General features: G+C 35.2%; 2 protein-coding genes across 10 annotated transcripts in view; both read right to left on the bottom strand.

The window, feature by feature from the left end:
- LOC122046431 (double-strand break repair protein MRE11-like) overlaps positions 1-15287 on the bottom strand; it is a 32470-nt gene extending 17183 nt beyond the window's left edge. For 8 of the 9 annotated variants that reach the window (XM_042607123.1, XM_042607126.1, XM_042607127.1 and 5 more), the window contains exons 1-13: positions 14135-14278; positions 13620-13777; positions 11042-11132; positions 9432-9551; positions 9285-9353; positions 9086-9177; positions 8868-8970; positions 8685-8792; positions 8521-8583; positions 8382-8453; positions 8190-8267; positions 7792-7854; positions 7650-7713 (exon numbers count right to left, since the gene is read on the bottom strand). In XM_042607123.1, the coding sequence (XP_042463057.1) occupies positions 7650-7713; positions 7792-7854; positions 8190-8267; positions 8382-8453; positions 8521-8583; positions 8685-8792; positions 8868-8970; positions 9086-9177; positions 9285-9353; positions 9432-9551; positions 11042-11132; positions 13620-13777; positions 14135-14278 (1225 nt within the window). Of the gene's footprint in view, positions 1-7649; positions 7714-7791; positions 7855-8189; positions 8268-8381; positions 8454-8520; positions 8584-8684; positions 8793-8867; positions 8971-9085; positions 9178-9284; positions 9354-9431; positions 9552-11041; positions 11133-13619; positions 13778-14134; positions 14279-14528; positions 14575-15091 lie in introns of those variants that run through there. The other variant, XM_042607132.1, reaches the window with a different exon arrangement.
- On the bottom strand, positions 1575-3432 carry LOC122046433. The gene is made up of 2 exons (XM_042607133.1): positions 1889-3432; positions 1575-1818 (listed from the first exon to the last, which is right to left on the bottom strand). The coding sequence occupies exons 1-2, from the start codon at positions 2562-2564 to the stop codon at positions 1586-1588; spliced, it is 909 nt and encodes a 302-aa protein (XP_042463067.1). The 5' UTR covers positions 2565-3432; the 3' UTR covers positions 1575-1585.
- Positions 15288-24511: the final 9224 nt, after the last annotated feature.

The following is a 24511-nucleotide window of genomic DNA, read 5'->3' as shown; positions in this document are numbered from 1 at the left end:
GGTATCGTGTCGTGCCGATACTGTTTCGGTATTTTTTTTATTTATATATAGTAATTATTAGATAAATATATTTATTGTGTATAATTTAAAAATAAGTTGTATATTAATTTTATATAAATTCTCAATTATTGAACAACTTAATATGGTTAGAAAAAATAATTAAATATAGTTTTCTTTAAAAAAAGTTGATCTATGAATAACTTGAATTAAAATTGATACATCATAATATGTTACCTTATTAATACCAAAAGAGTGGCGTGAATCAGATGAAAGCATTGGTTCTTGCGACATTCTGCTTAGGTCAACTCCATAGTTCTCCAATGCCCAGATTAAATAAGCATCCCATGACATGCAATATTGATATTGATTTCTCCACATGTTTATCAGCGTGTCTCGATTCATCGGATGTTGGATTTGAACTGGCACCACCGAAATCGGAACGGGTACAGGTACAGGCACAGGATAAGGATAAGGATAAGGATAAGGATAAGCATACGTCCCCGAGCTCTGGTATGATGGATCACCATATAATGCATCAGAGTTATAATAAGAAGGTTGCGAGTGTGATGAACTTCGACCAGAATCAATCTCAGCTAAACTCTCCCGCATATCTTGATAATTATGAGCTTTCTTTTGTCTGTCAACCATATATTGACGTCAATATTGATTCCTAATAGCTCTAACTATGATCATCATCTTGGATTGCATGTGTAATCTATCTCACATGTCCACGGCTCTGATGCTAGAGTAGGGGAACATAATTTTCACCACTAGAAGCTGCATCACCATTGTCATTCATTCCATGAGTACTTGCATTATCATTATCATTTCGAACTTCTCATCGAACTACAGTGTCAGAAGGTGATGATGTTTCATCACTGTCATCATGCTCTTGCTCATCAATTGCATCGAGTGGATTTTCTTTAATTCTAAATTGACCCTTTCCCATAAAAGCAGGAGGTTTGCCTTTTTCTTTCTTTTTAGTAAAAATTACAGGAGCTTTGCCTTTGCCTTTATCTATGGACTTTGGTTGGGTTTGTGATGTTTGAGAACGCCTAGACCGAGATCCAGAAAATCGAAATTCTTGATCAAAAGCTTCATCATCTTCTTCCTCGCAGATATCTCCTCTAGCTTGTATTTTTTCAATTTGTTGAGTAAGAAATTGAGATGGTCGTGGTGGGTCTCCTGCTTCATCAAGTAATGGATTCTCAGCCTCAACAGCGCTCCACCAATCCATCATTGGATCATTCTCAGTTTGGACAAATCCAATATCAAATGGGTCTACATCACCAGACTCCTGTTCTTCATTCTCTTATGTTATTGCTCTTAGTTGAAGACACATATTATAATGAACGTAGACCATCTTCTCCAAGCGACGATAAGAAAGACGATTTCGTACTTTTGTATGAAAGAGGGAGAAAGTTGACCAATTTCTTTCACAACCGCTTAAAGACGTTGTCTGTGAGAGAATTCGTACTGCAATCTTTTTTAAATTTGGAGCTGATCTTCCATATTATAACCATCACTCAGCTGTAAGACAAATAAGAACAAAATTAAAATAATTATTTATATTTGTTGACAATAATTAGTAATAATTTTTACTATATTTACCTGCATCCATTTTATATCTGCATGAAACTGCAATAGGATCGCTAAAAGAACCATATGCCTCTCGAAATAATCGACTTTCATTAATAGTCTCAGCAATTGATTCTGTGTTTGTATGCAGTCTTGATATTACATGTCTGAGGGCCACTAATAAATCATCATTTGTGCCAAGATTATAACGATATTGATATGCCGGATTGAGATAATAGCCTATAATAATTAAACATATATAATTATTAATAACAATATTAAAAATTCGTTATCATTAAAAAATACGTACCGGCCAAATGAATAGGTTTTCCCATTTGATCATCCCATCTTGTAGTGATTATATCAATGTAATGTTGATACTTGGTCAGTGATTGTAGACGCCTCTTAATTTCCTCTTTTGCTTCATGAATTAGGTGGTAAACGTTGCTCATTTGTGGCTTCTTGTCCATATCAACTTTACGTAGAACAACGTACAATGGTTTTATTGCTATAAGAATATCTATGATATAGTCCCAAAATCTGACCGACATAATAATTTTTTGTACCTCCTTACCTTCAGTCGTGTTAGAATATCGAGAGGCTTCCCAATCCTCATAAGAGAACATGGCCTTTAATTCGACTTTTTTCTGATTCAACGATTTTAACAATAGAAAGTGAGTGGCAAATCTAGTCGCTCCTGGTCGCAGAATCTCCCCATCAATAAATTTCCTCATTAATCCATGAACCCAATGATGATTATAGATGAATTTTGTTAAAGATTGACCTTTTTTCACTACCTTCTTCACTATATCAAGTTTACCGATATCTGCCATCATCAAATCGATACAGTGTGCAGCGCATGGTGTCCAAAATAATATTTGATACCTTTGCTCCAATATCTCCCCAGCCCTTTTAAAGTTGGCACCATTATCTGTAATCACCTGTACTATATGTTCTGCACCTATCTCGTGAACTACACTATCCATCAAACGAAATATATAGGGTCATCATGATACTCTGTAGTTGCATCAATAGATTTATGAAATATCACCTTTCTATTGCAGTATAGTAGAAAGTTGATGATGCTCATCCGTGTAGGTCCTGTCCAGCCATCACACATCAACGTAACCCCATATAAGCTCCATTGTTTCTTGCATGATAGGATCCAAGTCTTGATCTCCTCCACTTGTTCATCTAAATATGGACCGACAATTTCATATGCAGTCGGAGGTTGAATACCAGGACCAGATTTTTGGATGTTGGACACCATGCTATGGTAATATGTGTTGTTTGCTGCATTAGGGGGAATATGATTAAATTGGAAAAATTTAGCAATACTTTTACCGATTGATTTCTTCTTCTCTTTTGAATATGCATCATCAATCCTAGTCTGTTTGCTAGCTTGGTCTGGGAATGCTAGTGGATCAATATCAGCAATATCGACTGCATGTCTTCGTCCCATAGAAGGAAAAAAACAACCTACCACCTTATGTTGAAGGAATACGAACACTTGCACTCCTTCCTAATGTTGATGCAATAGTTGAGCCACTTCCACTGGCAGAGCCACTTCTATGTCGCATATTTTGCTCATAGTCATATTGAGTTAGAGAGACATTGAGAGCTGCTAAAAAGTCTTCGTCATTTGGAACTTCACCACGACCTTCCATTTCATCATAGATTGGTTCTTTAGAGCTTCGACTATCAACAAGTTCACGTTCTCGTTGTTGTTTATACTTTAATGTCTTTTTGCCATCAAGTTCCTCTTTCATTGCACGACGAACTTCTTGAGAAACTTTTGGACAATTAGAAACATCCGGATATCCACCAGCAAGATGTTGTTTTAGGCGTGTGACCCCGCCGTCGCGTCCAATCATATCGCAATGCAAACATTGCTAATGGAATCAATTTTCTAATCGACGTGCGTGTCTCCAAGCTGGATCATGAGATTGTTGTTTGGGTGTCATTGCCTATGCATTATAAAAAAATTAAGAATAATACACATTTCCAGGTAATGATCATCATTTTATAACGTTAAGAATATATTTATCATTGTAAATTTACAAATTAAATATATAAATTATAAAGAGCCACTTTTTAAAATTTGAAACAATCTCCTAAAAATATTAATTCACCTTTCTAAATTTAGAATGATCAAAATTGCATAAAATTATAAGTGTTTTATTATGAATCATAAACACGACACATACCTTTATCAAGATTTTTAAAATAAAAGACTTGTAATATTTCTAAACATATTACAAAAGTACAAAAGTTAATATTCATGGATCTAAATTTTAAATTAATTCTAAGATAAAAAAATATTATCAATAATAAATATATAAATTAACATAAAGATGTTACTTTATATATAATAATTATACAAATTAATTAATTAATTATTATTTTAAAAATATAAAATGATAAAAATATCAAAATATAAATTTAATTTATTAGTTTTTTTTAGAATTTTTATTTTTTAAGAATATTAGAATATAAATGATAAATCTGAATTTTTATTATTTTTTAAAAAAAAATCAAATTAAATTTTAAATAAAAATATTATAATATATATCTGAATTTTTAGAATTTTTTAAAAATTTTAAACAGATTTATTATAATTTTTTTAAAAATTTTAAATACAATTTAAAACATTAAAAATTAATTTTTCAGAATAATAATTAAAATTTTGATTTTTAAATATATTTTTTATATATTTTAATTTTTATTGAGAAAATTTAATTAGGATTTATAAAAGCCTGTTTGGAATATCACGCCTACCTTAGGAATTATTATAAATCTAATTTATAATTTATTTTCTTAAACGCACGCACCGCACAGCACCGCGAACGCGCCGCGATCACGCCGCGGGGAGCGATCACGCCGCTCGGCAGCGACGGATCGCAGGGGTCCGACGGTGCCGAAGGCGTCGCCGGACACCTCCGGAAGCACCGGAGGCGTCCGACGACTCCTTCGACGCCGCCTGCGATGCATACGCGACGGGACGAATAGGGGAAACCGTACCTTTGCCGCTGCTCGCCTCGTCGCCGCCGCTGCTCGCCTCGCCGCCGCCGCTGCTCGCCTCGCCTCGCCACGCCACGCCTCGCTGCTGCTGCTAATCGCTCTCGCTGGTACGTTTTATAGGGTTTTTGCGCGCGTCGCCACTATCGCTGCTCGCCGCACCTCGCCTCGCCTCGCTGCTGCTAATCGCTCTCGCTGGTACGTTTTATAGGATTTTTGCGCGCAACAGAAGGAATCGAATCGATTCCTTCTGTCGCGCGATCGATTACAGAAGGAATCGATTCCTTCTGTAATCGCGACAGAAGGAATCGATTCGGTTCCTTCTGTCGCGCGATTTATCGATCGCGAGTGTTGCTTGTGCTGGCGGGCATCAACGCGCGTATCACACGCCGAAAGCATAGCTCCACGCCCGCGCGTATAACGCGCCGAAATCATTGAGTGTCGGGTGCCGGTTTCGGGCGGGCGACGGAACAGTAAAAACCATCTGTGCCGCTCGGCACAAAACGGCACCTTAATCCTTGGTCTTGAGTTACTTAGGATTATTAATCCTTTCCCTTTTCTCTCCCCACCTAACCCTCTCTCCTAATTCTCCCTCCCCCTTTGCCTCTCTTCATGACACTGCTCTAATTCCAATGCAGAATTGCATGATTAGAGTCGTCGGTAAGCGATGGCACTCACTTCCTTTAACAAAAGTGGATCTTCTTGTGGTGGCTCCCTCTTGTTTCCGATCTCACTTCCTCCCTCGTGTCCTCTTCTCTGTTCATGGCAGGCCTCACCCCCATACAAGCAATGGTGCTCACCTCTCTTCCTACAAGCCTCAGGTGTCGTCTCTCTTTTCTCTTGCTTTCTTGATATTTTCCCCTCAACACAATGTCCATTTCCGATGAGCAACACCAATCAAACCACTTAATCGGAGAGGGAGCATCTTTTAGGATCTCAAATACAATGAGAGGGATCATCTGCTGAATTTATTTTTTCAGGATCACTTTGATTTTGGTTCAATTTCAATCATCCTACTACCTAGAATTTTCTTGCATTCCTATGTTGAATGCAGCAATGTATGCTTCTAGCATCATGACCTGATCTCCAAATTTTTCCACCATGCTCAACCCTTTTATGGTAAGTTTGAGTTGGTTGCTTCTTGTTTGTGATCTTAGCAACCACCTTGGTGAACACAATATTCAAGTAATTCCCACTCTTGATGACAACGATCTCACATGATTTCTCCACATAACTTATGCATGAAAAACATTAGTGCTTCCATATGTTATCTAATTTAGGTGAAAATATATATCCTAATGCATCACGTCTCATAATTTTTGTTTCCGCATCATCCACATCTAATGGTTCTTTTAGAGGATAAATATCTTATTTCCATCCTTTTCAATTGAACAGTTTAAGTTAGTTATGCTAAACTAGGCTCAAGTTACTATTGATTTTGGAGCCTTCACGGTGGCAAAAGGCGAATACGCTCGCCCCCAGCACCCCCGTCAACCCGTCGCCAACACAGAGGAGGTAAATCACGAGCGGCTACTAGCCTTTGGAGCCTTCACAATTATACATCTAATGGTTCATCTAGAAAATAAATAGCTTAACTTTTTACTTTTCAATTGAATGTGTAGGTTGTATGTCCAAGTTAGTTATACTAAATTAGGTTCAGTTTACATTTCAATTTCCTTTACAACTAGCATTTATTCCTCTCATATCTCTCAAATAATGATAATGTTGTCTCATTATCTCGTTCTAAAAGTATTGTTAAGTAATAATGTTCTTATAAAGTAACACCTTCATCATATATATTGTGTGTTGTTGTTGTTTTTACATGATAAATGATGGTTAAATTATCCATAAACAAAGTTATTTTAAATAATGAGTTTATCAATAAGATAGATGATGAACTAGGTGCCATGATATGCAAACCTTTTGTAGGAAAATTAATTAAATATAAAAATTTAAACTAACCAACTAATTAATCAAAATAATTTTTCAGAAAATAAAGGCAGTGAAGGATTGTTTAATCCTAGTCCAATTTTGAAATCGATACAGGCCAATATTGATCAAATCGGTTGCATACTAAAATCTAAGTGCAATGTCCTGCTAAAAGGGATTGAGCCATGAGCCAGATCCAAAATTTAGAAAAAGTTGTCACCTTGGTGCCACCGGAGGGAAGATCGCCTGACTACTACAGAAGAATCTGGAGACTAAGTTGTCGCTTAAATGACAAAAGGGATGAAGCAAATCTGTGATATATTTTTTCAAGGGGCAAACAATAAGATTGAGAGGTGGAAGATGGTCTACTTGTAGGAGAGGTGGATGTTGTAGAAGCATAGAGGGTGAAGGCGGTGATTAAATAGATCTGCAAGTCAAATTGACTAGCAATATGAGACTTGATGCAGTAAGATTATTAGACAGGTGCTGGGATCGCCAATAATGTATGGAGCAAAGGGGGATCTTTTGTAGATGAGGGGAACTGGGATTAAATTACACGTCAAGGGGGAAGAACTTGATGTTGTAAGAGAAAGTAGTGTAAGGAGGAATCGATCAAGGAGAGGAGAATGGTGAACACGAATATACAAACCATATTAAACTCTAATACCACTTGATGGGGCACAAGGATAAAAAAATTTGACATAGAAAGAAAATTATCTCAAACAGAGAAACGAACTCACTAAGAGAAGTCAAATTTTTTAAAACTGGAAGATAAACTAAATCCAGGGGGTGAGGTCCTTTTTAATTGCCTAATTATTAATTCAATGTAAACAATTAACTAATTCCAAAAATAATTTATACAACTAAAATAGAATTATAAATTTCTCTATTTTGTCTTCACTGCAAAATAAAAACTTACAATTTCTTAAAAATTAAAAATTTGTAAAATCTAAAGTTCCTATTTAAAATTGTCCAATTAAAAAAGCCCTTCTAACTTTAAACCACATCAATAAGGTTATGTCACTAGTAAAATTTTGAATTTAATATAAACAAATAAAATTTTAGGCATTCAACATTTCAGACAATGAAATGCAAGTAACTATCGAGTTGCAAAAGATAAGTACCTTCAGTGGATTGGCGTTTCTTTGCAGTTTTGGAGAATATGAGAATGTCTTGAGGATTAGCAACCTATATATCAAAATAGTTTTGGCTATTAAGGTTACTCGTTATACTCAGTATTTTTTGCTCCAAAAAAAATAAAAGTACCTTTCCAACGTATTTCTGGCCAAATCTCTGAGGATTAATTGTTGAAAATCCAGAGTAATCAACCTGCAAGAATTTGGAAATGCACTCTTTTTTTTAGCAAAACAAAGACAATTTCAATTGTAATAGTAGAAGACACCATATCTATCTTCAGAAAAACAAATTGAAAGGATAGGGGAAACCATGTTGAAACACTTATAGGAACTCTAGAATATAGCAGCTATATTTCAAGATAAATTAAAAAAAGAAACATCTTCAAAAGAAAATTCTAATTAGCTTCAGGAGTAACAGAGAAAAGACAATGTGGCCAAATTCAAGACAGGAAAACAACAATGATTACTAATCTGCATTTTCAATCAGTGATGTTGAATTCATGGAAGGTGCAGTTTAAAAATGAGTACCTTAATTCTCACCAAAGGTAACTTGAGCTCCAATCTACTTATGGCTGATTTTGTACTTCTGTCAATCAGGTCTCTGACCTAAGGCAATTGAGCTAAGATTAGGATAATAAACAGGACAAATAGTTACCAGATGTTCCAACTAATACAACATTTTTTTTCTGCAAGAGAATCTTTGGGAATAGAAGTCCTTACCACTTTGTCCAGATGTTCAAGGACAGATGCTTGATCATTGGGATCAATTCCATCCTCATCTTTAAGGACAACCTAGATGTTTAAAAGGATATTAAAGAAAAAAATAATTTATATTACTTTCAGATATCCAGAATACCACCTCAGCATACTCAAAGGGCCTGACTGATTTCAAAGGTATTTTTGTGGGTCTATACTGACTTCCCTATATGCAAAGGAAGCATAAGTATCATAAACATGACAAAAACTAAATAAATTAATCTAAAGCAAACAGAGAAAAGCATTAGAAAATTTCAGTAGTAATACCTTAATCTCCAAGAGAAGTACATGTTTCGGTTTTGCTTCTCCATCGATCAATGATGTTGCAACAGATGACCCTGGTTGAGTAATATGGAACCCCATTCCTGGTACCTCCTGCAAAAGTTGAAGTAATTAAAACAATATTTATTTTAAATCTCCATAAAGACAAAATTTTACATACAGAAATACCTGAGGATCCACAAGGCATTCATGCTCATGCCCCCACACAACAAAATCCAAAAAGCGCGGCAAGAAATGTTCATTTATCGCATTCTTAGGATTTGCCTTGACTCTATGATGAATAAGATGGGGCAGTCAAATATGATGCAATTGTCAATTAGAATGTAAGAGAAGTGCATAAAAAAATATAATTATATAGATTAAAATTTTAAAAAGGAAAGCACAACCTATTTTGATGAAGAACCAGTATGTTAAACCAATCTGATATAGGAAAACCTTCTTGGGCTTCCGGCCTTATCCACTGCACGGCGTGTGGCGTCTGAAAAATAAAATAAGATTATAGGACCACCAAAGGTGGAAGTAAAATCTGAGTAAGATACATCACCAAGAAATACTGAATATTTAAACAAGAACAAAGAGTAATACCTGAAACATTCTGTTGAGTCGTTCATCGCGAATATTTCCAAGACCATACAAGGCAATTGAAGTGATACCCTAAAATAGATAATAGTCATACATTCCAACAATGTAGATGTCCAACCACAAAGAAAAAAATGAAGAAAAAATACACACCTTTCTAATGAGTATAGGATAAATTGTTATTTCACCAACACCAGAACCGCCTAGGACCATTTTACCAAAATAGTTCACAAGATTGCTAGCAGAGAGGATATCAATGGCAGAAAGGTTATCCTGTAAAAGATTATCGACAACAGATGATGTGCATAGATTGTTGAGGAAAGTTAAGGAGTTGTATGTTTAAAATCCAAAAAGAGAGTTATTTAGCTTCTTCTTCTTCTTTTTTTTTTTGACATATCAAATTTATTGGAGGTGAATAGTATGATAATTATTTATCTTTTTTTTGTAATTTCCTATGATTTTCTTTTATTCTCTATAAATTGCAAAGAAATATTTTTAGAAAATTTTCACAAACCAGACAAGGCTTTAATATGCAGCAAATATGGTTTATCTCAGTTCCCAAGTGAAGCATTTACAAAATAATTTCTAAACATTGTCATAAACTCATAACAGATATAACACCAAGAATAAGGTTTTCTAGACTCGGAATACACGAAGAGGAAATATACAAACCTAAGAAAACTTACAAATAGAAGATTATAAAAGAAATACCATACAACTTGAAACAACTCTTAAAATTCTTGATACAATATGCAAAGAGAGGCTTTATGCCGTGGCACAAAAGTTATTCAGAACATGATTGTATCCCTAGAAGATTAGGTATTGCTTGGCCTCTTCAAAGCAAAGCTTTCACAATGAAGTTTGAAAGTTAGAAAGAACACTAAAGAATAAGATGAAAAGGTTTTTCGCAAAACAAAGGAATCCATACATAAATGATAAATCAATTTTTGCAACATTAGCCATTTTTCTATAAGATTATGTACACAAGATGATCTTTCAGATAGATATCTACATCTATGCAAGAAAGAGAACCAGGGAAATGAAAATTTGTGTAGATTATGTTCCTTTCTTTCAAGCTAGATGACCTGAGAATCATGGACAAGTATACGAGTTTGCATAAATAAAACCCAGATTTAACCTCGATTTATGCACTCAAATGGATGTAGATAATTGTATTAGGGTTGAATTATTGACACATACATGCTAGGCATACGTGCACCATGAGTTGTTATGAAGCAACCTCATACCACTTTCCAATTAGTCCATCTAGTTATTGGTATTGTGTAGTAGTACAATTTCTATTGTTCAAGAGAATGAAAACATCAAATCAAAAGTAGCTGCAGCAGTTAAGTGTCCATAGAAGATACTAATTAATTGACCATCAAATTAATAGTGGCCGATCCTGGCAAACACTACTATATTCAGACAAGTAATTCTTATGATTCCTACCAAAGCCTATAGGATTATTCAAAGTTACCTATGTAACAAAAGTAAGAGCGAGGATAAAACATAAAAAAGTGACGACCAGCTACAATTGACTATACAGGTTCAAATTTTATTTTCCTAGAAGCAACTTGGAACTCTCTTATGACAATAACAACTCTAAGCTATATAAGTCCCAACACATTCGAAATCATTTGAAGATAAATATTAAGAAGACGAGTGCATGGAATCATGGATAGACACAACATTGTGCGTAATCATGAATGTTCAATCTACAGATAGTAACAAAACTGAACTAGAAATGTAGTTCTTCACTGTACCACTCCAGCAGGATCATCATGATTCCCATGGATAGTGAATACTGGCAACCCAACATTGAAATGAGGATCTTCATAGTTGACATGACCAAAGCTGCAAACAAGCATTCATAACCACCTAAATTTCCAAATTCAAAGAAGCGTACAAATTGTTGTCCAAATCATCACATTTATAAGAATAGTCAACAAGAATGATGCGCCCGAATCATTTTCCTGGTAGCAGGCTTCATGTAAACTAAACTATATGAAGTAATAGCATCACATTTTTCACATTAATGGCAAATTGTTAGGAACCATTATTAATGAGATATCCTTTTCCCTAAACTATGCAAGATAGGTTAAGTACAACCAATCAGTAGTATTGCATGACAATAACTTTAACATGCTAAAATGAGATTGAAAACATCAATATCAGTGTCAGAACCAGAATCAAATAGTTAAAAAAATTCAAGTATTAATTGAATCAGATCAATATGACCAGTGGAATCAAAATCGATGGGAAAAATAAAAATGAAAAAAAATATATATAATAAAAAAATCATATTACAATAATGTTCTAAAATCTTAAGCACGATGTCTATTTATACATATGTGATTATTAATAATGTCGTATACAAATAATGTCATTTAGTAATATAAAATTAATAAATAATTAAAATGGATTATAACCAATAACAAAATTTGTTTTTAGTATAGATTACTAATCTATACTTCTTTTCATGGTTCAAAATCTAAAGTCGTGTCAGAATTTCAGTATGGCTAGAATGATCATGGTGCCACTGATGGATTGGAGATTAAAGGAGAAAGGAGAAGAAATAGAGAAAGAAGACATTGTACCATGCTTCTTTTAATATTTTTCAATATGTGATTCCTTAATATTCAATGTTATACATTTTAATTAATTCCTAATTAGATTTAAATCGATGTTTAATTAAAGGAAAAGCAATTTTAGGATCCTTAATGATTAAAAGAAATTATTGAGAACGCTCTCACTCCACAATAACCTTTGTCAATCTATAGTATCAATTTTAATCCACAATAACCTCCCTCAATGAACACTCCTTGACTACCCCACTCAATGGAGTGAGAGAAGGATGCATAACTTGAATCTAACTAAGCAACTAACTAATAACAAGGTTGAATGAGTCATCATTGATTTTTTGGTGAATCACATGATTTAACAAGGCTAAGCAATTTAAGAGGGTGAAAAAACTTTTTTCTACCCAAGCAAGTTCTATAAGAATCAAGTCGGAATCAAAGAGAAAGCCAATCAATCAAAATTTTCAAAAGTCATCTCAATTTGACTAAATTTTAACTCAATTTGAAGCCATTTTACCACTTAATTTGATCAAATTTTAATGGATTTCATCAATTTTATAAAATAAGTTAGATAACTTCTAGCTAGTTTCTATGAATCTCAAAAAAAAATTCTAAACTTTTCAATTTTTATATGCTAATTACCAAAAAAATATTGAATATTGTCGACACTATCCAACTCGAGCAATTTGTATTGGTACCAACCAATTTTGCCAACTATGAAGGGATGTATAGTTGCCAAAATCCTAAAATTCACAATTCATTTCATACAAACATGAATCAATTCAAATGTAAAAGGCCACATAGCATACATATTGCCTGAAATTTAAAATAATTATGAATAATTGATTTGATACAAAACGATTCAACATAAATATTATTTTATATGAATCAGGAAGCAAAATTAAATATAAATCCAACTTATTGATAGCAGAACTAATATGTTAATACACCAAATTAAAGCCATTAGAATTGGAGTCATATATGTATATGTATATATATTATATGGTACGAGGTTGGAGGAAGTTGAGGCTTAAAGTCAATAATGGCATAGAATAAATCTTGTCTCGTAAAAACACAAAGCCTACTTTTGACAAGCACAGCATGCAATAGAAACAACGAGCGTGCAGAGTACCAATTATACTTAGAAGCTTCGTCACGTCAAACTTGTCATCATTACTATTTTCATGCAGTGAAAGAGTCGTCTTTCTCTTTCTCATTTCAAGAGTGTTGATCTTATCAGGGACTCAAAGTGATGGTGATTTTGATATTGCCAAAAGTATTTGAGAATTTAAATTCTTCATGTAAATAACAATTTGTACATTATGATCAATTAAAGATATGTGACTATAGTTTTTGTTATGAATCAACATCAGCTTACTCCATTTATTATATTATGTATTATTTTATAAATTTTAGGATGTAAAAGATATTCCAGGTAATGAAATCTAGTTTCACTTATTTTACAAGTTTCATGGTTCAAAAATTCAAAACTCATAAGCAAGAAAACACAACAAAATTAATATCCTGAAATTAATGGTAATATAACCAACTAACCAGTTCAAGATTTAAGGGGTGATACGCAAACAAAAAACTGCTGCCTAAGCGTGAAGCATTTTAAGACTTAACTAGGAGACATTTTGACATGAAGATTACTAATGTTTTAAATGTTAGCACTACTAATTTAACAAAATGAAAGAGGATGATAAGCATCAATGAAAGATAAAGATAAGTGCTATATGAATTAGGAAGACAAGCATCATACATATTCTGGAAGTTCACTGTCTGGTCACTGACAACTTGGAACTGCACTGGACGGTCATTGAGACAGTACCTCCTCAAAATTTCAATTGTCTTGACCAAAGTAGATCTTGAAGGTTTATTCTCATGAAACAAATCACCGCCAAGGAGGAGGAAATCAACCTATAGTTAAAAAAAGATCTTGAATATCAAAAAAACTGAACATTATTGATTTCATAGTGCTTCTATTTGAAAGAACGGTTTACAAATTATAGTATCACAAAGAATCATAAAACTAAATTCCATATTTTCATTAAAATTTGAACAGAGAAGTTCTCTAAGAAACAGTTAGTAGGTTAGTGCACTGCCATCAGATGTATAATGGAGGTGTAGATAGTAGCAAGTAGCGGGCACTTCATAGTACCCACTCCCATATAATTTAATAGATGTACAAATGCAAGACTCAGTTATATTAAGAGAAGCATACTCATCAAAAGTTTTAAATCTTAATGCAAAGTAGTGACATGCCAAATTAACAACCTGGTTTTTCTCGGCGATAGAACAAATCTCCTCAAAAGCCTGAAAGGAGTCAACTCTACGAATTTCATCTTTCTCCATATAACCAAGATGACAATCAGTTGCAACAAGCACTCTGAGACTGTTATTAGCGTCAACCCTGAACATGTAGTTAGATAATTAGTAAACAGCATGGCATATGGGACACCAACTTAAAGTAGTAAGATGGTATGTGCATGTGTGATTATGTGCTACGACTTAAAAAGATACAGAAAAGACCAAATTGAATTTAATATATGGATGAATATAGATTAGGTGACATGCTGACTAGATAATGGAATGAAGCGTGTTAGAAAGATAAATCAAATGTAAATTTTGTTTGCATCGCACTATGAGAAGAGAATAAAGAAAAGCTCACATTTCTAGTCCCCTTTATGTGTACAACCTTACAGCCCTCCACTAACCTGCATTATAACAAAGTTAACTTTGCAGCAGCATTGGTATCACTAGAACGTAATTCTACCGCACCAAGAAATAAGAGAGAGATGATGCTTAAAATTTTTAGAGATAAGAACTCGTCCACACTAATCCATTGAGCATCGAGCATAATGGACAACAAAATTCAATTAGTAGCAAAAAATGAAACTGGAAATTCATTGAATCATGCTACGCTCGATCCCAAAATTTTCAGTATTTCAACCAGAAACATGTGTTCTATGGTAAAGTCAAATACATTAATACCAAGAACGTCCAAGGAGGACGGAGTAAGATAGCACCGACTTTAGTATAAAAGATGAAAACCTCCGTAAAACCCTATATAAATGATAGGGTTTTGCTTCTACCATCTTCTTACAGTGGAATCACTGTGACAATGGAGAAGAAATTTCATGTTTGGAAGAAAAAAAGGAAAAACATATGTGACAAGCACGATGATAAAGGCTTCGATCAAGGTGGATTTGCAAAAGAGAAGAAAACAAGTACCTCCCTCCCGTCCTTCTACGAGGGAGTTCAGAGATCGGAATATACTGTATAAATAGTAAATAGGGTTCAGAGAAGGCTGATCCGGTGGCGGTGCCTTCCGTCCGAGGGAACAACGAAGACACACGGCGACCAGCACCCAAAGATGGGGGAGACGGAGGGAAGACGTTCGCCAGCTACGGCGAGAGAAACGAGAGGATCCGACCCGAATCGCGCATTCGAGTTTTTTATGATCCGACCCGTTTGTCACCCTCTCCAAAAATCTAGGTGCTAGCAATAGCATAAACAAAATATCATTCATCATTTTAATCATCAAATATTATGACAAAAGTGAATACGTTTACCCCAATATCTTTATTAACTCATATTAAGGTCAACACGAAGAAGATAAATCACGAATAACTATTAACCTTTGAAATAATGACTAACATATAAGAAAGATATTTATCTCGATTTTATCAAAATTTGAGATTTTAATCATCAAATATGAATGAAGATAACCGAGCTCGATGAATTTGAATTTCTCATCAAATATAGTATATGTATATAGTATTTAAATATACTGAGTCATCTATTATAACTCATCTAAAGATGTTCAATATAAAATTTATGATTATATTGAAGGTTATTCTATTCAAAAGAATAAATATTTAGATTAATAAAAAAATAAATAAACAAAACTAAATAAATTGCTCATGAATCAGAAGAGACACACTATTCAAAAAAAATTCTAATAACTAACTTCAAGTGATGAGGGAAGATGTTCTACAGTAGAAAAAAAATGCTTTTATAATCAATTTATTGAATTAGTGAATGAGTTTTCATGGCAATTAACAAACAATGATAAGAACAAAAGCTTATAAAAATGTGATAAAAATCTTAAGGTTCTCATGTAAAAGGTTATCATATTAGGATAAATGTCTTCTCTCATTTATCTCTTTTTTGTAAAGAGTATATGGAATCATCTTGGAAGGATTGTTAAGATGATCCGTCAACATTAAAGAATTAGAGCTTGAGATATAAACTTTTATATTTCAAATTTGATGAAATGAAAATAATCCTATGAAAATTCACTGGATTCTTAAACACTTAGACATCATCATTAAGAACCAAAAATTAATCTATAGTAAAATCTACTGTACAAATTCAAATGTAAGAATCAAGGTTTTGATCCCTGAGGAGTACTCAATTAGTCTCGGCTTATTTTAGATAGCAAATTGCCAAATTTTATATTTAATCAACTCGATTAATCTCAACTAATTTAGGTATCAAAATGCATAGCCTCATTGTGTTGTTGTAACGAGAGTAGCAACTCAGTAATATAATTGCACCAAAACAGCAAGTATGCAGTAAACAGGTAAATAAAGAAAGATCGAGAAAATGTTATCTCCGGTTGAAGCGTGTCTTTAGAGAATTTATTGTCGCCCACGGTGCAGAGGCTCTCCGATAAAATTCTCCCAAGATCCGACAACCGCTCGCGTCGTCCGTAGGTGCACTCCAAGACGAACGCCGCACTCGGACTCAACCTCAGATCGCGAAACCAAGCCTCAGACTGAACCAACCAGGTGTGTCGCGTCGCTTCACTTCCTCACACAACCCTTGTGCGCAATGATCACGTGCGTCTCGCCTGGTTTATGGATTTCCGGTTCAAACCCTCCGAAACTACCTAATTTGGGCTTGGCCCACGCATGTGTGTAGGTCCCCTTAACTTTGCTAAGCAAGGATGGAAGGGCTACATATATAAGGTCTTCTAACCTTCTTAGCTTAGCAATGTGTAACTAAATACATACACATATGTGTTACCAAAAAGAAATAAAAGAAATAATTTGAATTAAAACTCAACACATTACCCCCTATGGTTTGAATTTCAACTACATACTTTATGGAACATTTTTTATGAGATAAAAAATCTCAAAAATTGATTGTTGGATGTGAACTTATTTATGTTTTTTAATTTACCGATGGGCGAATAGAAGGAGGTCGCCCATCTCTAAAATTAGTTCAGCCTACAATCAAATATATGAATTATCAAAATAAAAAAAAATAGCTAGGTGGCCACATTATTTTAGATTGGGTTATGGCACACCAATAAACAAGAGAAGCATTATCAATTCAATGGGCTCCATCATGTAAATTAATATATTTGTTACATGTTTTTTTATTTTACTTGAGATGAATATTGTATTATTTGGTTATTTTTCGTTCTAAAATTTATAAATGCGTGTTTTTATATACTTATATGCCATATATTATTCTTGAATGATTTTAACCATTAGTATTTAGGTTATAGGAATTGCATCATAACTTGTGCATTTAGCAGCATTTAGCAAATAATACAAATTTAATATTTTTGGCACATAATTAAGTTTTCTGCCAACCGTAGGATCAATCGAGAAGCTGATCTAAAAGTCCAACCTCTTTTAATTATGCTAGTTAAAAATTAAATCATAAATAACCGGATAACAACTGAACGCTCCTTAATTCAATACACTTTCCGATTGGGTCGTAAAGAAATTAGATACTTGATACATTAAGAAATTAAGTATTTTGAACTTTATATTAAAATTATTTAAATTTAAGATTTTTCATAGTTTATTTTATAGTTTTTAGGAAAAAGATGTTAAAATACACTCTCCCTTTAAATTTCATATTTTAAAAAATAATACATTTTTGAATATTGAGAAATGAGATTTCCATTTTTTTAATTTCGATATATTTAAAAGTGTTTTTAGGCCAAATTTGAATTTATTATTTCACAAACATATTTTGCTTATTTGTATATTCCTAGATTTTGCTTGTTTCAATCATCATATTATTTTTTAAAAGAAAAAATGTCTAAATGTTTTGTATCATAAAAAAAAAACTTACATGTTTGACCATGCTCAAATTTTATATTTCAATTATCATATTTATACGTTTTATTTATGATATGTTTAGTGTTTTAGCGTAGAAGAGAGAATATTAAGATTTACGAAAGAATCTCTCCTATTAATAAAGTTTGTCATCTCAAAAATAATTAAACTATAAGGGGATGACATCGATGGTAAAAAAATAAGACGAGACAAGAGTCTAAATTTTACCCAGAGCATATTACACTTAGAAATATTACACTTAGAAAATTTAAAAATTTCGTGATGTTAAATTATCCGTAAGAATCTGTCTATATGTTTTTATTTATCTTAATGGTCCGTGAAAAATTTTCGTGATCAAATCAATTATCTTAAGATTAATTAGATTAAAAAAATTGAATATTTGGATTAAAAAAAAAACAAAAAGGAGAGGGCACTCAACTCTAATAAAACCGAAGGAAGTTAAGGTTGAGGTGGACCTTTAAATTGATTATTAAAAAAAATGGATGAGATTATTAGGATAATAGTTTATTTTGTTGGGGTTTGACATCGCTAGAGACTTAGTCTTAACAAGTCTATATATAGTGGAAACAAAAACATATTATATATATATATATATAATTTTGATATTGTGCGTGGTGACCTACGCGACTGTGCGCATCGTGCACAATATCAAATTTTTTTTTAAATTATTCTTTTTTCAATATTTTGAATTTAAAAAATATAACATTTCCTTATATAAAATTTTAGTATATAAATATATACCCTAAACACATTACAATACTCAGTAAATACTTAAATTTATTTTTATTTTTATTTTTTTTTTACTAAACATTATAATCTAATTGGGAAGTCTGAACCTAAAGATAAAATCTTTAAAAAGAAAATTAACTTAAAAATTATAACTCAATTCGGAAATCTGAACCCTATAAATAAAATCTAAAAAAAAAAAATTATTTTTAAATTCAAAATTAAAAAAAATAACAAAACACAAACATTTTGAATTAAAAAAAATATTTCTTTATATAAGTGGCTAATACGTTACGATATCCCCTTAACATATTACAATACTCAGTAAAAACCTAAAATTATTTCATTTTTTATTTTTTTTTAACTAAATACTATAATCCAATTGGAAAATCTAAATCCTAGAGGTAAAATCTTAAAAAAAAAATTAACTGAAAAATTATATCCCAATTAGGATACTTGAACTCTACCAATAAAATCCAATAAAATCGTAAAATATATATTTTATTTTATTTTTAATCAAAATTAATATATTTTATTTATTTTTTTAATCAAAATAAAATATATATATATATACACGAGTAGGAATATATATATAGTCTTAACAATACTCCGCCAGTTTGTTTTTAGTCATAAGCCTTCAATAGATAGAGAAAGTATTTACAACTTATTTTTTACATAGTAATGCAAACCAAAATAAAGATATAAATACAAATATGAATAATACAAACGAAATCTTTACTTTGCTTGTTGTTGAATGTTGGATTGGCTCATGAGGTCTAAAAATGCAACAACACACTCCTTCAAATCCCCTAAAACGAAATCTTTACTTTGCTTGTTGTTGAATGTTGGATTGGCTCATGAGGTATAAAGATGCAACAACACACTCCTTCAAATCCCCTAAGATCTTACTACTCAAATCTTTCATAAAACTCTTTTTTATAGCGGTGTTGTCTTGATTGCTTTTCACTAATCAATCAACTCTTTATCACCACCAATTAATTGTTTCGCTAATTTGACTATTTACCTATATAGTAACTCATTTCAACTCATTTTTTACCTCAATAGTTTATTATTATTATTTATCAATCAATTGGTGCTCAATTAATCAAGTACTGCAATCGAATTCAGAATATTATGTTTGTTGCAATAGTGACAATAATCAACCATTAGTATTCATCAATTGAGTTCCCAACTCAACTCAAAAGTCTTCTATTCACTGCATTAGTCCTATAAGTTAAGTCTCTTATTGGACTGCTATATCAAGTGTCTATGTTTTTTTATTTATCCTAATAATCGATAGAAAATTTTATAAGATCAAATCGATTATCTTTTAAGATTAATTAGATTGTAAAAATTGAATATTTGGATTTTAAAAAAAAGGAGAGGGCACTCAACTCCAATAAGACCAAGGGAAGTTAAGGTTGAAATGGACCTTTAAATTGATTATTAAACATAAAAATGGATGAAATTGTTTGGATAATAGTGTTATGGTCATTTTGGTGTTAGGGGAGTGAATAGCTTGTTGCGCTTGTTGATGTGCTTCTTCTATGATGTGCAGCGGAATAAACAACAAGAAACACACTCTATAATGCTAATACATGGATTTACTTGGTATCCACCTCAAAAAGAGGTAACTAATCCAAGGATCCACACACGCGATCACTTCTTCACTATGAAAACACTCCTTTACGGTAACTACCGAAAGCGGAGAAACCTTACAACACTCACACAGCAAATACAACACACGCAAGAAGAAAAATACAAAGAATACAAATGAAAACTCACTCTTCTTGCTTACTTGTTGCTTGTTGTTGCCTCTTAAACCTTGAAAGTGCACCAACACTTGTCCCCAAGAGCTTCCAAGAACTGCCTGTGAACAGTGGAGAAGATCACATGAAGAGGAATCAAAGAACTACGAAGCAAAATGCTCGTCAACGACTATAACCTGCGTAATGGTGGGATCCCAATCGATTGAATGACTCTTAATCGATTGGGGAGACTTTGAATCAATCGGTCGATCGATTCAGAGCGTCTTTGTACTCTCTGGAAATCACCTGAATCGATCGCCCGATCGATTCAGCTTCTGTGCGTGATTTCCAGTTCCCCAATCGATCGGTCGATAGATTGGAGGTGCCCAATCGATCAACTGATCGATTGGAAACGCTTCTGTGCGCGCGATATAAGCTCTCAATCGATCGGTCGATCGATTGGGCCACTACTTGTCGCAGCACAACCCCAATCGATCGGTTGATCGATTGAACCCCTATTCAATCGATCGGCTGATCAATTGGTCTCCCTTTGACTTGCTTAAACCAAGTATAGGGTCCTCAGTTCCAACATCTGGTCAACCGTGACCTGTTGAAACATCATATCTAGCATCCGGTCAACCTTGACCTGCTAGAACTCTTTCACCAAGTGTCCGGTCAATCCCTTTGACCCACTTGGACTTTTCTTCTCGTGCCAAATGTCTAGTCAACCTTGACCCATTTGGACTTACCGTCTCGTGCCATGTGTCTGGTCCTTCATGACCCACTTGGACTTCCTTCCACCAGATGTCCGGTCATCCTTGACCCATCTGGATTTTCTTGTGCCAAATATCCAGTCAACCCTTTTGACCTACTTGGACTTCCCACACCAGGTGTTCGGTCAACCTTGACCCACCTGGATTTCCACGTGTCTGGCTTCACTCACCAGGTATTTCCACTGCCCGACTTCACTTACCGGGACTTTTACCTGCCTAGCTTCACTCATCAAGACTTTCCAACTGCCTAGCTTCACTCACAGGGTTTTTACCTGTCTGGCTTCACTCACCAGGACTTTCACTTAACTTTACTCACTAGGGTTTTCACCTGCCTGGCTTCACTCACGAAGACTTACCCAGTCAAGTATCTGGTCAGCCTTGACCTACTTAACTTTTCTTCACACCAAACTGGTTACACCTTGACCAGAAGGGGATTGCACCAGCAATCTCCCCAATCAGACGATTGCACCTACAATCTCCACGTATTGTCAAACATCGAAACTCAAGCATCTAGACTTAAGCTTGAGTAAACTCAAGCCTAGTCAACCAGGTCAACCTTGACCTAGGGATTTTGCACCAACAATCTCTCCCTTTTTGATGTTTGACAATACCTTTAAGTTAGGATAATCTCATAGTCTCAACTTCCTTTCATGCCAAAGTATGAATGAGGGTTTCCTTCATTCTCCCCCTTTCCTAGAAGACAAACTTCCTCTTTAGGTAATGATGGTCTAACTTAAACCCTACATTCTCCCCCTATTGGCACACATAAAAAAGAACTCTCCCCCTGAAGAGTTACTCACCGTTGTTCACAACTCCACTCGTTGTTCACAACACCACAATGAAGGTCTCATACCTTTCACCGTATTCAAATGTTCACCCTTGAGCAATAATGCGTATCCTTAAGCATTCATCATTCAACAATGAAGGTCACATACCCTTCACTGTATCAAATGCTCACCCTTGAGCATTACTTCATGTTATGAGGCTCATCCTAGAGCATCCATAACTTCACAATGAATATATCCACTCTTCATTAATTTTCAATGCTCAACCTTGAGCATTATTTTTCTAAACGAAAGTTTAACCACCTTCAAAGGTTTCAGAAAATAACTTCCATGTCCTTAAAGAGTAACTCCCCTTAAAGACATGCTTCAAACTTCTGTCATTGCACCAACAATGACTTGGAATTTCTAAACCTTTAGGAACCCCAAAAATTTTAAGTTTTAAGGTTCAAATATCAAAATTTGAATGCAAACCTCAACATAAACTTCAACTTAGTCTTCCTTAACCAATTCCCCTTGTTTTCATCATGAAAACTCCCCTAAATATATACAAATGTATGTCAAGGGATTAGGAATGGTTATCTAGACTAAAAATGGTTTAAAACGCTGAAATCAGGCTTTCCCAACCAAAATCAGCATTCCCAATCGATTGGGGTTGGGTCTCAATCTATTGAACCTAATTCAATTGATCCATTGATCGATTCTGCGAGGTTCTGTTCATGGAAATTGCATCTGAATCGTTCCACTGATCGATCCAAGAATATTTAATCAATCGGTTGATCGATTCAGCGAAGCTCTGCTCGCAAAGAAACGCTGCTCAATCGATCGGCTGATCGATTGAGTTCCTGAAATTTCGAAATTCAATTTCAACTGAATTTCAGAAATGCCCTAAAAATTCTACAAAATTCTAAAAGTCATAAAAACTCTTGTAGACACTATTTAGGATGATCCAGTCCGAACGCTGAATCGACGGACACTGGGCACGTTGCGCTCTTCCAACCGATGGCGTGGATCTCTGACCGGCCGTATGGATCTCCGGCGAACCTGCAAAGAAGTCGAGCCGGGAAGGGGTTCCCGGCGACGACCCTTCGACGCTCAAGTCAGACAAGAGGAAAATGATAGTGGCTTCGAAGATGTGAGATCGCGTGATCGCGTACCTCCGCCGAAGTCTGAGAGCTCTTATATAGAGCTGTGGGGAGGCGTATGCACACCTACCGAGGCGTACACGTGTCGTTTATCATACCTTAGTATGGGCTTGTCAGAGAACATGTCTGACACCATACTGTTATAGTCCGAGCACCTCTCTGATAGAATGGTAGAAGCTTCTGTCGTGAGATTCTGCGTATGGCTTGGCCGTTGAACATGCCGGTTGTCAGAAGATGTCTCCCAATGTCCCCTTGTCCTTGTCTCCTTTTTCCCCGAGCTGAGCGTCCCTCCGCTCGACAGACATCGATCCGACCGGACGTCGGTATCTGTCCGACCGGGCACTCGGCTGAGACTGTTCCTTCACAGTATTGGTGCTTAACGTCTCGGCCGAGCGGGCTACCCGCTCGACCCGGCAACCTTGTTCACCATGAGCGTCGGAAACCCGACTCCCTGTCGAGTTGTTTTTGATCCCGCTTGGCCCGTTCGGCCGGTCAACGCACCCCTCCTTCGAACGGCCGAGCCTCATGCTGACCTTGTGACTTTTGACCTCTACGTGGCGTTGACTCCCCTCCATGGGGGTCCCCCGACCTTACTCCCGGATCACTTGCCTCCCCTTCAAGTCTAGTCGAAGGAGGCGATTAGTCTGACTGACTGGACGCCTGTAGTGCCGAGCAGCGCATTTAAGAAACCATCCTCCGCTCGGCTCGTGTGAGGGTAGCTACGGCCTCAGTCAACGCCACCCTCCCTCGTATCTCCTCGGAATTCATGCCAATCTCCGTCATTAAGGCCGAGCATGCGCTCATTAAATGCACTCCAGTGGCCGAGTGCCACGTGGTGCTGTTGCTGCCGTCATCGTACGACGGCGGCGTGGCGTCCGACGAGACATCGACGGTTTAAAATGAACGGCTCGATGCGTGCTTCGGTCGTCGTGACCTGCATCCGACGGTGGAGTCCGCTCGGGCTCAACCCTATAAAGCCTTCGCCTTCTTCCTTCGCCGCATTTCTACTCTCGCGTGCCCAGAAGCTTCCTTTGGCGTTTCAGTGCTCCGGCGGCTTCGGTTCTCCTCTTTCCGGCGATTCCATATTCCTCGTCAATCTTCATCCTTCTCTGTAAGGTTCTTCTTTTCTATCTTTGATTCTTGTGTTTTCTTTGCGTTTCTTTCCCGAGTTTTGGTCCTCTGGACACTGTTTCGCTTGTCATCCTCTTCCTTCTATCATCTGCATTTCTTTTCGTCTTTTGTGATTTCGCCCGCTCGGACAATGGCTAGTTCCTCTCAGCCTCAAGACCAAGCTCTCGGCCCGTGGCATACTACCATGGAGTCGCGCTTCGATCGGCGCGACGCCGATATTCTGATGGACAATTTCGACATCCCTT

The sequence above is a fragment of the Zingiber officinale genome, chromosome 2B (assembly GCF_018446385.1).
Source record: "Zingiber officinale cultivar Zhangliang chromosome 2B, Zo_v1.1, whole genome shotgun sequence".
Taxonomy (NCBI): domain Eukaryota; kingdom Viridiplantae; phylum Streptophyta; class Magnoliopsida; order Zingiberales; family Zingiberaceae; genus Zingiber; species Zingiber officinale.
This window is presented reverse-complemented; position numbering and strand designations above follow the sequence as displayed.

What these genes read in the sequence shown, in the direction of transcription:
- LOC122046433 (XM_042607133.1), bottom strand. Translation starts at nt 2,564, where the DNA reads ATGGATAGTGTAGTTCACGAGATAGGTGCAGAACATATAGTACAGGTG. An exon ending in AAAACCTATTCATTTGGCCG is followed by an intron (nt 1,819 to 1,888) that starts GTACGTATTTTT and finishes TAATTATTATAG; the next exon opens with GCTATTATCTCAATCCGGCA.